Raw genomic sequence first — 15,133 nt, 5'->3', positions numbered from 1 at the left:
TATTAATAATAATAAATAAATAATAATAATTTTGTACGTTAATTTTGCCTGTGAATATCAATTAAGTCATTGAACCCGTGCTTGTGACAGGTTTTACTCTTGGATTTCCGCATGCACTTTTTTTTCATTCCTTATAGCTAGTAGAAGTTAAACCTAAATTATCCAACTTATTTGCATACTGATTTCCCTTCTAAAGATGGAAGTGGCCATGAAGCGTCTTACATGCATTGCAAGCATAAAAGTGCCCCATCTACTCCTTAAGTGTGATGTAACTTAGAAATGTTTGCTAAAAGCAAGGACCACATGCTTAGAATTAGATTCCAACCAGAAATTAAGTTAATTTTAGATGTGGAATGCTCCAAAGAAAAAATTTCTCCCTAAATGTCAACATTAAATACGTTTTTGTTACCTAGATTGCAAGTGATGAAGCTACTGTTTACCTAGATTGCAAGTAAAGCTACCAAGATGATTTTAGAGATGGTCCTTGAAAATACCAACACAAGAAGTCATACTAGGGAAATATTTGAGTATGGAAAACCCAAAAATAGAAACATTAGATGTGTTTAGGGAGGATTACCAAAAAAAAAAAACATCTGAGCATATGAAAGAAATGGTGGATTTCTTATGGATATATAGCTCAATTACATAATGATGGTATAATACTTTCGAGCTTTTCTTAATCAAATATTTAAACTTAAGAAATTTTATTAATGGTAATAAACATGTATGTGTTGGTCAAAAATTACATGTGTACTAACCCTCTACAAAGGCAGGGAGATTTAGAGGTCTTAGTAGGTTTATAAAACGATATTATGGTTATGGCTTGTCCAAGACAGTGAGAATCCATGTACAATTTTATTTTGATATAGTTTAGGAGTCCTACTCTTGTGAGGCGAGAGGCTTTATATGAAGGAAAATCGCGATACAATGTGTAGCAGAAAACAAAACTTTTCCTTTAGTGATCCTTACGTATGAGCATGATCAGTGATAGAAACAGTGCCTCTTGTGGTAATTAAAACCATTGATGCAGATTCGGAGAAGTGATCACGAGCGTTGATGAAGAACAACGCCTCTACTCAATACACATGAACATATGCCTTCAGTCTCAGTGCTAAAGCATGACACATTTCATCTCATAGAGGAGAGACGTTTAATTTTTATAGTTAGAGGGAAAAACAATATAGTTTACGAAGTTCTCATGGTAGAGGTGTTTTATTAACTCTTTTCTTTTTCAACTGATGCAAAATGAAGGTGTATTAGGCCCACTACCATGATTATTTGATGTTCTTTAGTTTATTGTCTAGGGAATTAACGGTGTAATACTCTTGTATAACAATCTGTAGAAGGAATTCTTTGAGCTTGGCTTATTATTATGCATGTTTATTCTTGCTACCTTCCATGTGTGTGAATGTTATACTCACTAATATACAGTAGTAAATTTGTATAGAGCTGCATATATAACCTGAAATAGACCTTCATAGATTCTAACATATCTATTAAAGTTGGCCTGACACTTTTATAGAATCAGTTCTTGGGGATTGACTTGTGCATTCCATGTTGACTGAAACAAGGACATGATTGCGATAATAGGTTAATTTGTTATGTGTAAAATGCTTATTTAGCAGTATGTTAATCAATCATTGTAGTTGTTGACTTGTTTCTTTATCCATTGAAATGACAATTATTACGAGCAGGCCAAATAATATTATTAATGGAGGAGAATGAAGCTCAAATAATAACTTCACACTTGCTGCTCCAGTCTCTGTTATAGATACTCAGAGCTTCGAATATGTTGAAAGGCAAAGGGATTTTAATAACCAACAAAAACCAATGCCAAATGTTGTAAGCGAAAGAACAATTGAAAAAGAGGTGGGAAGAGGTCTCTTCCTGAGAAACACGGAGGTTACATATGGAAGGACCTAAAAAACCTCACTTTCTCAAGTTATCATCTGTAGCCAACTTATCATGACAGAGACGCCGATCTGTAAACACTTTAGATGGAGGGATATCTAAGTTCCAGATTTTGCGGGACCATCAAATCTCAGGTCTGGAATTCATCTTGGCCTTGAAAGCGTCTTTAGAATGGGGCCAAATTATGTAATCCTCTCTAAGGTCCGGAGGGAGATAAACTTGCTTCACTTTGTCCAGAATGTCGCGCACAAGATCAATAACATGCTGAGGAAAATCCCATACATCTACCCTGGGTGATGAATTGAGATACCATATTCTTATTGCTCATAGAAGAAGAAGGATGAAGCAAGTTAATTAAAGGATCCCCCAACCATGAATCAAGCCAAAAATTAATGGAATTACCATCACCGTGATGATTTTAGAACCCATAAGCAAAGGATTGAAATATTTTTGAATGCTGCGCCAAATATACGAGCATATGTGATGAGAAATAATATTCCCCTTCTTCAAAACTCTAGCACAGAGAAGTCTAGCCCAGGCTTCCTACGAATTAATAATGTCCTAGCACAATTTCATGTTGGAAGCGGCATTAAGAGTTTGCATAGATCTAATAGCCAAGCCACCTTGGTTTAAAAGACAACAAACTTTATCCCAGACCATAGTTACCACCTTTCTATTCAACACATGGCCAAATAAAACACCCTTAAAAATGGACATAAAAAGAGTGAGTCGGCATAGCCAATATGGTGGATTTAACAAGAAGCACCCTCCTTGCAAAGGAAAACAAATAAGATTTACAATTAGCAAGCTTAACTTTAATTTTATCCACTAAGGGTCGGAAATAAGTAGCTTTAGGAGCACCCTTTAAAATGGGGAACCCTATGTAAGATAATGGAAGAGAACCAATCCTAAACCCAAGAAGAAGAGTAGCAGTATGGTGAGTCCTAAAATCATACATAGAACTAGAAAACAACTGAGACTTAGCATGATTCACCATTTGCCCTAAATCCTTAGCATATCTAAGAAGCAAGTTGATTAGATTCCTTAAAGATCTCAAGTTTCCCCTGCATAAAATCATGATGTTGACAACAAATAAGTTGTGAGAAGGACAAGGAAACCTCTAGGACCAATAATGGGTTTAATTTTTCCTTGGTCCACCAGCAAGGAAATGCTCCTGCTAAGGACCTCCTCAGAAATGCAGAAGATGAAAGGAGAAAGAGGGCCCATTGCCTCACCCCTCTCTCACAGTGAAAGTAACCTTTAGGACTGATAACATGAAAATACATAGTATATTTCAACTCAATTTGCATGCATTTTAATGTCATTTTACCACCTTTTTATTGATGGCATCTGAGAATAAAGGTGAAAAAATGGTAGACTAATGTTATGTGGACATTGGATGCTCAAATCACCTACTAAAAGAATCTACCTCATATTTTTTAGGTGAATTTGTTGCTACTCCAACTTATATGCTCAATATATGTCCAACAAAGAAGTTAAAGGAAGTAGTTCCTATGGATAAGTGGACTGGAAGAAAGCAAAGTGTGAGTCATCTGAAGGTGTTTGGTTATGTTTGTTACAAACAAGTATCAGATGCCACTAGAAGCAAATTGGATGATATAAGCAATGTCATGGTGCTTATAGGCTACCATAGTACATGTGCTTATAAGCTCTATTTCCTAGTCACCAATAGAGTTGTTGTTAGCAGAGATTTAATAGTGAAAGAATCAGAAGCATGGGATTGGAATAGGTCTCAATCCAACTTTAGTGCAATGCCAACATTAGAATTTGATTTTGACTTTAAAGGAGATTTTGCCTCTGAAGGTGACTCTGACTCTGAAGGTGACTCTAATTTTGAAGGATATTATGACTTTGAAGGAGATTCTGAGTTTGATGGTGAATCTGAAGGTGAGTCTGAAGGTGATCATGAGTCTGAAGTTGATCTAGCCTCTGAAGGTAATCCAGTCTATGAATGTGATCCAACCTCTGAAGGTGGTCTAGCCTCTGAAGGTGGAACTTTTGAAGGTGTTCCTACCTCTAAAGGTGGAACTTATAAAGATGGACTTGGCTCTAAAGGTGAACTTGCGTAATTCCAAAGGCCACAGAGAATCAAACAGATACCAAGGAGACTCGCAGACTTTGAGTTATTACATAACACTGAGATTGACTCTGAAGGTAAAGTCATAAAATGTATCGTGATGGTGGATGTTGAACCAATCAGCATTGAGGAGGCTCTCAAGAAGAATGTGTGAATAAACTCCATGAAGGAAGAACTTGAGGCAATCGAAAGAAACAAGACATGGGAATTGACTATTCTACCAAAGAACAAGAAAGTCATTAGTGTGAGATGGGTTTTCAAGATAAAATTGAAGTCATATGGATAAATTTCCAAGCATAAAGCAAGGTTAGTATCTAGAGTATTTTTGAAAAAATCTGGTTTAGACTACTTTGAAGTGTTTTCACCTATAGTTAGACGTGAAACAATCAGACTGGTGATTGTTATAGCTGCAAATATGAATTAGCCTCTGATACATTTAGATGAGAAGTCATCTTTTCTTAATGGTCCATTGCAAGAAGAAGTGTGTGTCACAACCTCTTGGATTTGTGATAGAGAACAAATAAGGGATGGTGTACAAGTTGCATAAAGCTTTGTATGGACTAAAGCAAGCTCCAAGAGCTTAGAATCTGTAAATTAATTCATTTTTCAAGCATCATGGATTCAGAAAATGTGAAATGGAGTATGGTTTGTATATACACCATACCTCTTATAGCAATGTGATTTTGGTGTATCTTTATGTTGATGACATATTGCTAACAAGAATATGTAGTTCTTATATAAACAAGTTCAAAAGGGTTCTGATGAATGCTTTTGATATGACTGACCTTGGAAATATGATATTTTTATAGGGATGGAGATTTTACACTCTAAAAGGGAACCATTGTTCATGAACTGGAGTATGGACATGAGTTGCTGAAGAGATGTGGTTTGATGAATTGTAAGTCTGCAGTCACGCCTGGAGAAATAAATCGTAAGTTAGACTCTGATGCAGATGGTTAGGAAATAGATGCTACAACCTTCAAACAGTTGGTAGGCTTCCTGAGATACATGTGTAACACTAGGCCTGACATATGTTATGCAGTTGGAATAGTGAGTAGGTTTATGAGTAGAGCAAAGTGGTCACATTACCAAGCTGTCGTAAGAATCCTCAGGTATATAAAGAGAACTCTAAAGCATTGAGTTATGTTTCCATCTAGAGTGACAGATGACTTTGAACTGAAATGTTACTCAGACTTTGACTGGTGTAGAGATAGAGTTGACAGAAGAAGCATTGCTTATACATGTTTATGTATCTAGGTGCTCACATTTCTTGGTGCCCCAATAAGCAACCAGTGGTTGCATTATCAACGTGTGAAGCTGAATACATAGTTGGAGCATTGTTTGTGTGTCAAGTTGTTTGGCTGATGAATTTGCTACGTAAATTGAAGTTCAAGGTGAGCAAACCAGTCAAGTTGATGATTGAAAACAAGTCATCAATAAACTTTGTCAAGAATCCAGTGATGCTTGGTTGGATCAAGCATATAGATACTAAGTATCATTTTCTGCGAAACCAATTTCAGAATAAAGTGTTTGAAGTTGTTTGATGTATCACTCAAAAGCAATTTACAGATGTTCTGACTAAAGCAATTAAAATTGAGCATTTCATCAATTTGAAGGATGGAATTGGAGTTGTTGATTTTATTGGTTAAATATAAATTAAGGGGTGGTATTAGTTGTAATTCATATTCAATTAACATTTGCATTTAATTTGATTTACATTTAAACTTCATTTTATTTTGGGTGTTAGTATATAAATCCAAACTTATTTGTTACAGTTTGAAACTTTTGATATTGAAAAGTTAGTATATAAACTCAAAGTTAATTGCATTTGTATTTAATTCACTAAAAATTGAAAATAATTATTTCTTTAAAAAATATTTTTTATTTAGAATCATTAAAAAGCATCATGAGGCAGTCGTTAGTTAGCCTGACCAAAAAAATATTACCACTATACATACACCAGATGAGATTAAACTTTATTAAATGTATCATAGTTGATAACAGTTGTGAGGGGTTTTACTTTCGGTAAATATAGGCATCCACTAAATGGACACAATCCTTATTTTAATTTATATCCACTAAATTTTTGCTGGATTTTGTATAAGCTGGGGAAGATAGACTCGAAAATTTATTTTATATTACTTCCATCATTAGTAAAGGTAGTTTACATTGGATTCTTATAGAAGAGATATAATAAAATAAAGACCTGCATATTTTATGAAAACTAATCATATTTTCCTTATAGATGTATCGTCCAAAGGGACCCATTTTTAATAAAAAATCTGAAGCTGAAATGATTATGCAGAATCTGCATAATAGTGTTATCTGTTCTGGATTGAGTTAAGACTTAAATAAAAGTATATCCTATAATCTATATAAACATTTAGTACTATATTAGCTACGCCACCTATAGATTTGTGAAATCCTTATAAGTTATAAATGATAAACATCACAATGAGTTATCACTAATAACATTAATGGAAACATATATAATGCATTCAGATATAAAGTATATTATGAAGAAGTATATAACATGCAACACTCAGATATAAAGTATATAATGCATTCAGATATAAAGTATATTATGAAGAAGTATATAACATGCAACACTCAGATATAAAGTATATAATGCATTCAGATATTAAGTATATTATGAAGTATATAACATGCAACACTCAGATATACCAAATTCAAATCCAGTAAATATTTTCTCAAACTACGAGAAAAACAAAAGAAATATCCCAAAATATCTTGTCTTTAAACAAGTAATAGAAAATTCACTCTATAACAGCTATTAACTCTGCTGTTTAATGTAAAACCCAAAATAAAACAGCAGGATCCATTTCCATCACACAGCATGAACCCTTAGCTGCAAGCCACTGCATTGCTAGCCACTTCTGCCACATCAATGGATTCCTCCACATTAGCCACAGCCTTGCCACCAGCACCTTTTCTCTTCTTCTGTGGTGGCTCCTCCTCCTCATCATTCTCTTTAATTGTTTCCAAGACTTCTTCACCTGAGTCAGAGGGTTTTGAAACATCACTCTCCTCCTCTGCCTTGAGATCTTCATCACTTTTAGCACTTGATTCTCCAGAACTCTCTGCCATCTCCTCAGCCTGACGCTGCAGTGATTCTATCACGCCCATCATCTCCCTATTAACCTGTAAAAACAAACATCAAACATTGTCAAATGCATAAACACTATCATAGTACATTAGGAATACAATTTAAAGTAACTCATTAAGGAATCACTTTGAAGTTTAGTAATTCATTCCTCATTTGATTAGCAAATATAAATCTTGGTAAGAATGTACAGTAATTATTCATAACATTATAAATTCAATAGCTAAGAATAAGGCTACTAAGACTTCAAATCAGACAGTTTTTTTAATAAACATCTATTTATAAGTATGGGCAGTACCTGTGGATTCTGGAGGTAATCAGCTATATCAGTTGAACATGTAGGGCATTTCATGATGTTCTTCTGTGTACGCAAAGCACGTCCACTTTTGGTGTTCCTATTCCTGATATAACTCTGGCCAGAAAAGGCACCCTCCAGACAACCTTTACAGAAGTTGTGAGCACAAGGTGTAGTGAGAGGAGAAGATAACACCTTGCGACAGATATTGCAGCCAAACTCTGCAAAAATGATTAACCAAGAGGCAAAACTGTATCAACTTACAAGTCTACTACTATATTGTGCTTCTAACATTAACTTTTAATTAACAGCTTCAAAAAGGTTAATAGTTATAACCAATGATCTTCTACCTTTCAATAGCCTGTCCTTGATTTTGAAGGACACCTTTTTTGCCTTTGGCTTAACAACTTTGATTTTGGTAGGATCAAAAGGATCCACAATGTTCATAGGCTTCTTACTTAGTGGTGGAGGCTTCTTCCACAACCAGCAGCCCTTTTCCTCCTGAAATTTAGACAAATGCACATATTGAGAGGCCTTACAAAATCTATAGAACAGCAAAATTAGGGATAAAACATTCACCTAGTTAACTATTTCTCCAAGATCTAAACTTAACAATTGTGATTATCATTACTGACAAAGTCGAAAAATAAAGTCTAGAAACTATGAAGAAATGTAATAAGCAAATGTGTAAGAAACACTTTAAGACATCAAGAAACCTAAGAAAAAGTAAATTAGTAGACAACACAAGGCTTACATCAAAGTCCCATGATGGGTCACCCTTTCGTTCGGTAACATCAACTGCACCCTTAAGCTCCTTGATGGTAGGTAGTTTGCGGGGACGGTCTCCAGTTAAATCACTGCAGATCAATAAAACAAATTCAAGTGATCAAGCTCCTACTTCCACTTGTAATATTAGAACAAACACAAAGGAGATATAAAAACCGATGAATAAAAACCAACCTTGTCCATGGAGCTGGCTCATTGTCACACCTCACAAACAAATACCTGCACATCTTGTGACCCTATCACATAAAGATTAACCATTAATAAAAATTCTTGACAATCAATTGATAATACATCAGGTCTACCACAGTACACTTACTTAAATTGATGCAATGCAAGATTATTATAAACATGAATTATACTTACTTGCTTTCCAACTTTGCGCCAGCATTTCTCAATTCTATAAACCCCGTCATATCTCACACCTGCTTCAGGTGCATAATTGGAACGTTTCTCCTTGTGGGACCTAAACCAAATAAACGAATCATTAAACAAAATATCATACCAATTCACACAAAATTGTGTCAATTTAATCACATAACATTGCATTGAAATTGGAAATTCAACAATTAAGGAATCAATCTATTGAAATGATTTCATGATTAATCAAAACAGACCTTACAACACGAACTGGATAGCCTTTTTTGCAGCTGAGTCTCAACGCCTCATTCATGTTCTCAAACTGCTGATCAAAGGACTGATTTTTGTTGGTCCGTTTGTTACCACTGAGATCCCTTCCACCACTTCCAGTATAAAGGAACCACTCACCATGGTCTTCGTCATCAATATATCCACCGGAGAGAGCAACAGATTGAGCACCATGATTACTCTGACCAGCAATCCCAGCAACATGAGGAAGATGAGCTCCCCACTGCCTGCATTCCATCCTATCCTCCCAGGTATCACCAACAAGAACCCCACGGTTCCTGTTTGGATCATGCTCAGCAAGGATCGGTCCAAAATAGTCTCTTTGAATTGTCACAAAGATTTTACCGCTGCAGGCATTAGCCTTGCCTGTTTTCTTAGCTCTCTCCGTTGTGTAGCATTGATCAGGGCGCTCATCATTATGAACAACCTGATAAACTTTTGGAACAGAGCTTGTCCCAACATTTTCCGATTTGGCCAGCTTGGCCATACGAATAGCCATAGCCAACTGAGCATTAATCCTAGGATTACTAGCCATCTTGGCTGGAATCGCAGCCCTACAATTCGAGCAAGAGCGCTTTCCTTGCCCAACCCACTTTTGAAAACACTTCAAGCAAAAGTTGTGCCCACATGGAGTCTGAATAATCATCATCAACAATAACATAAATCAATTTCATTTTCGATTTCAAAAAACAATAATAAGAATCATAAAACCAACTAGTTTTCAACAAGCTTCGCTTTCAGATAAAATTCCAACAAATAATAATAATAATTTAACAAAATCAAATTTCAAATAATCCCATAAATTAACCAAAGCAAACTTGATTACATAACCTAAACGATTTAATCTCATAATTTCAACACAATGTCACTAAAAATCACAGAAAATCAAACCTAAAAACCAACAAAATCCAATCTATAAAAAGGGGAAAACGAAAGAAACTTACAGTAACAGGCCTCTCAAGCAAAAGCATACAAGTAGAGCAATTCAAACCACTAAAGATATCCATCACAGCACTCCGCCTACTCGGCTTCTCCTCCTCGGCCGGTTTCACCGATCCACCTACAAGCTCCTGACGCTTCTTCGCCTTCTCCTCATCAGTAAGCGAGGCATCATTTTCAATAGCACGAATCGCAGAAACAAGATCGCCGGCAACAGACGGAGCCGGAGCAGACACAACCGCGTTCTCAACCGGAACAGCACAGTCACTGCACTCCCAGTCAACAGCACTCTTCGGAGGAACAGGGAGACACGGAACGTGCCATCTTGATCCGCAAGTTTTGCAGAAAAGTGAATCGGTTTCATCAGGCGTCTTTTGGCACGCCATGCAAACGCCTTCGGCGTTGCAGGGAAACTCCGTCACGGTGGTGGTGGTGGTGGTGCCGTTGAGTTGTTGTTGCGCCATTGATGTCACTGAAAGTTGTTGTTCTTTGTTTTCTCTTTCTTTTCAGTTGTGTGTTATGGGTTGTTGAAAAGTGATGTAATTTGAGGACTTTTTCACCCTTTTTATAGCCATTTTTTTATTTTATTTTATTTTTTGAAATTCTTTTTTTCACTCGCGAGGGAATCGCGGCTTTTGAATTTTTTTTTGTTTTTTTTCCTTTTTCCCACTCTTTTTTTCGTCGTTTTTCTATTTCCCTCTCTTTATACCTTATTTGATTTTTTATCCTTTTTTTTTTATTGGTTCTGTTCAACGTTTTTTCGTTTTTTAGTATTTTATTTATGTTGTGTTTATCTATTATCTAGTCACTTTTGGGTTTTTAAGATTTTTTTTTATTAAACTTCTATAAGTGTTGTTTATTTATAACTGGAAAATACTAGTAAATGGTAGAGAATTATTCATTGCTTGTATTAAATTTGTCTATTTGAATAGGCGTATTTTATTTATTACTTTAACGTTAAAGTTCATGAATAGGCGCGTAAGTTTTTTATTATATTAAAAAAAAATGTTCAGTCAAAAAGAAATATTGAAAATTAACTAATATTGGATTTTTTTTTAAAGAAAATTAAAAATAAAGGATACATTTTATACTTTTTAAAAGAAATAATATGGAAAAAATAAAAATTCAATGATTTTTTATTTTAAAAATGTGAATTTGTGAACAAATTCGAAGAATATGAATTAATAGAATAAGAAAAAAATACATATAAAAGTAATAAAATTAAAGTGATTGAGATATTTCATATTTTTAATTTGTAATACAATTTCATTTATAGATATTGTTAGGTAAAGATATATATTACACGTAATCACAAGGTGGCAAGCAAATCAGTCTGGGTTAGGTCTGTTCCACAAAAACGCGTAAAAAAAATAAAACAAATCTAGAAAGTATTATTGAATGTGCGGACTTAAAATTTTGCTCAGTTCCGTAGAAAAATGAGTGTGGAAAGGGGTGGTTTTGTGTACATTGTATTTTTAAAGGTTAAAATTGTAAAAATTTATGTTTGCGTCCATAAATAAACAAGGTGGAGCAAAGCAGACATTTTAGAGGATGCAAACATAAAATCTTACTCCATCCTACGAAAAAATGCAGGTAAAACGGATATGCTCGACGAGTCGGACCCTTTCTGTCACTCCTTCACAATGATAGATTTGAAAAAAAAATTGATTTTATCATAAAGGTTTCTAAGGCTTGTTTAAGAGTTTAAAGGGGAAGAGAAGTGAGGGATACGGAAAAATATTTAAAATATATAAAGAACCCTTTAACATCTTTTGATAGAATGACTTTGTATAAAATGATTAAAAAAATGACATTGACATGTTTTTAGTTTTAAAAATACTATATCAATATAGATTATATTTGAACGGTTTGTCTAAGTGCTTCAAAACCTCCCTCCAATCCAATATTTTAATTTTGTAAATTACGGGTATTTTGGTTTTTGAATAAAAATAAACCCTCCAAAATATTTTCCACCCAAATCTTTCTATTCTAAAATTCTGGTACACAATCACAACAACAATAACAATTATGCATATAGAATAAGTTGAAAGTAAATAACACATGTAATTGTTAACCCAGTTCGGTGCAACATCACTGGGGGCACCTAAACCAGGGAGGAAATCCACTAAAATAGTATTAGTTTGAAGCCTGAATAAACAACTTCTGGTTTACAATCTTCGCACCTAATCACTACTCATGTTATTTTTATCTAAGACACTCTTATATATGAGACCCCTCTCACTTCTCTTCAATCACATAACATGTGATGAACAACAAAGACGATCAAATGATAGAAGACGCACTTCTAAGACACACAATCCAATATTGCTTAAAAGCTTATGAGTGATTGACAAATTACAATTCAAATTTCCAACTCTAATATCAAGGAAATAATATAGTAGCTCACCATAGACAATAAACAATGAACAAATTAAAACCCTAAAAACTCTTCAATCGCATGGCTTAGTTACATAATTAGGTTTAGAATATTCTTTTACATAAACTTCCAAAAGCATGGGATTCAGGCTATTCATTCAAATATCCAAAATAGAAGGTGCAAATCTTCTGCATAATCTTCTACTCAAAGTAAGGAACAAACATCACTTGTTTCCTAAAATGTCTCAACGTCCTATTTTATGAAACAAGTGCGTAGTTGGAATATAAACAGTTGTTCCAAAATAAATCCTTCTTGTACTACTCAAAATATAAGAGATAAAATAGCAGAGAATATCTCATTAAATAAATCCAATCTTCCAAGAATTAAAACCTAAACCTACACAGATGTTTGGTACAATATGTCACGACATCGTGCTTAACATCTGTCTACAGTGACGTCTGACTAGTATGTCAAGACATATTTCACAACATCGTGTTATGGTACACGTTTTACCAAAATTATTGTCAAACATAAAATCACATAACTAACGTATTCTTTTCACTCACTTTTCCCCTTTTTTCAAAGTTTTCCATTCTCCTCCCCTCCAAACTCCTTAACAAATTCCAAGGGGTTGTTTGGAGTACATGATAAGTGACAAAATATGATAGTTATACCATATTTTGTTTTAATCCAGTGCTTGAGAGAGAACATAGATAAATAGGGAGCAGAAGGAGAAGAACAATGGATAGTAGTGACCAAACAAATACCGAAGCCTAAATGTGTAAACAAGATGGGACATGGTGAAGGGAATCATAAGTAAAACTTGAAGAGTCACTTAAAACCTCAAATTATTTCTTCAATGAGATCTCTGACAACTATGGAGCAAAAAAGATATAGGCACTGTTTGGGAACACCAGAAAAAAGAGCTTTTAGCTATTCAGTTCATATTACCAGAAAAGCTATGTTTGTTAATTGTCGTTTAGCTTTTAGCTTTTAGCTATTTTTACTAGCTTTTAGTTTTTTCTCAAAAGCTATTTAAAGTAGCTTTTAGCCTGTGACTTTTTATTTCATTTATACCCTTAATATTTTAACAAAAATATAATTTTACCCTTATATATATAATAGTTTTTGCATTGTATAATTATATTCGTGTCGATTAACAAAAAAATAAAATATTTAATTTTTTTAACGACATTAAAACTGCGTATGTACATTCTAATGAATTTAGAGATAATGTTGCTAATTTTTAAATTTGTGAAACATTAAGAGATTATTACGAAGACGAAGATTTATAATAATATTGGAGTTTTACCGTAAAATAGACAATAAAATTATATTAATCTAAAAGGCTTGGAGGTGGTTAGAAAGTTCGAAGCACGTTGAAGGACGATTAACAGTATGATGACCAGTTCCTCAGCAATTACAGTGAGGCATTGTTCTACAAGTAATATGACATATACTTTTGACGAAGAGAACCACAACGGTTAAAGATGCAAACCTAAGTATTATGGTTTAATAAACTTGACTATCACTCCAAATATATCTATATTGTTTCTTTTAGAACCTCACCTGAGAGATGTGTTGTCATCATCAAAAAGGGGGAGAAAATGGAACCTTGTTTTGCTGACATCTACTTTTGATGATAACAACCAATATGATGACAATTATGATAAGTCAAACATGAATGATTAAGCGGTTAAAAATAAAAAACCTAACTATTATGGTTTGATGAACTTGATTATCTAATTAGGGGAAATTAAATGGAAACTATCTAAAACCTCATATCAAGAGATCTAAAGCAATGTCAACATAAAGAAGAAGTCTCTAGAAAAAGCTTGTAGAAAATGTGTAATATCCTATTTTAGTAAGTGAGTGATCATATGTAAAAGAGAAATGGATTTTTTGTAAAATCACAAGGCCAAAACACAAATACACACACACACACACACACACAAAACCTATTTTCAAAATGATTTTCCACAAGAAAATACTTTGAAAAACATATAGAAGTTGTCATATGATTTGGGAGCAATCAAATAAGTCATGGACAAAATTTTGGTTTTTCTAATCAATTAGAACATATGTCCAATCAATTAGATTTTCGCAAACTTTAGGCTCAAGCTAGTTCGAATACGCCTTGCTAGTTTGAATATGCCTTAATTCTGTGCAAGATATTTTAAATTTCAATTGTGAGGGCTTACAATCGTATGTTTACATCATCTAATAGATTAGGCACTTGGTCTAATAAATTGGCTAAAGATAAAATTTGTTTAATTGAAATTCCTTTTTGAGTCTGCCTCTTGCCTATAAATAGATGCCCCATTTCTCATTTCAAAGCATCCATAATCGTATTTTGACACTTTCATATGCAAAAACGTGGACTATCATATGCAATTTATGAAATTTCTTTCTCTTCTCCAAAAACGTGGACTATCATATGCAATTTCTGGAATTTCTTTCCCTTCTCCAAAAACGTGGACTATCATATGAAATTTCTAGAATTTTTTACTCTTCTCCAAAAACATGGACTATTATATGCAATTTCTGGAATTTATTTTCCTACTCCAAAAATGTGGACTATCATATGCAATTTATGAAATCTCATTCTCTTCTCAAAATTTGTGGACTATCATATGCAATTTCTGAAATTTCTTTCTCCTCTCCAAAAACGTGGACTATCATATGCAATTTCTAGAATTTCTTCCTCTTCTCTAAAAACGTGGACTTTCATATGCAGTCTAAGAAAAAAATTTCCCCTCTCCAAAAACATGGACTATCATATGCAATTTCCTGAATTTCTTTATCTTCTCCAAAAATCTGGACTATCATATGCAATTTCTAGAATTTCGTTCTCTTCTCCAAAAACATGGACTATCATATGCAGTTTCTAGTATTTCTTTCCATTCTCCAAAAACATAGACTATCATATGCAAATTTTGAAATTTCTTTCCCGTCTCC

At 34.0% G+C, this 15,133-nt stretch overlaps 1 protein-coding gene across 1 annotated transcript; it reads right to left on the bottom strand.

Moving 5' to 3' along the window:
* Nucleotides 1-6,619: 6,619 nt before the first annotated feature.
* LOC131617730 (E3 ubiquitin-protein ligase ORTHRUS 2-like) lies at nt 6,620-10,345 on the bottom strand. The gene is made up of 8 exons (XM_058888986.1): nt 9,804-10,345; nt 8,829-9,493; nt 8,578-8,677; nt 8,389-8,450; nt 8,183-8,285; nt 7,779-7,929; nt 7,432-7,649; nt 6,620-7,171 (listed from the first exon to the last, which is right to left on the bottom strand). The coding sequence occupies exons 1-8, from the start codon at nt 10,260-10,262 to the stop codon at nt 6,875-6,877; spliced, it is 2,055 nt and encodes a 684-aa protein (XP_058744969.1). The 5' UTR covers nt 10,263-10,345; the 3' UTR covers nt 6,620-6,874.
* Between the last annotated feature and the right edge of the window lie 4,788 nt (nt 10,346-15,133).

Source organism: Vicia villosa, linkage group LG7 (assembly GCF_029867415.1).
Source record: "Vicia villosa cultivar HV-30 ecotype Madison, WI linkage group LG7, Vvil1.0, whole genome shotgun sequence".
NCBI classification, from domain to species: domain Eukaryota; kingdom Viridiplantae; phylum Streptophyta; class Magnoliopsida; order Fabales; family Fabaceae; genus Vicia; species Vicia villosa.
Note: the sequence above shows the minus strand (reverse complement) of the source record. Positions and strands in the feature narration are given on the sequence as shown.

What these genes read in the sequence shown, in the direction of transcription:
- LOC131617730 (XM_058888986.1), bottom strand. Translation starts at nt 10,262, where the DNA reads ATGGCGCAACAACAACTCAACGGCACCACCACCACCACCACCGTGACG. An exon ending in GAGCCAGCTCCATGGACAAG is followed by an intron (nt 8,286 to 8,388) that starts GTTGGTTTTTAT and finishes ATTGATCTGCAG; the next exon opens with TGATTTAACTGGAGACCGTC. An exon ending in ATTACCTCCAGAATCCACAG is followed by an intron (nt 7,172 to 7,431) that starts GTACTGCCCATA and finishes TTGTTTTTACAG; the next exon opens with GTTAATAGGGAGATGATGGG.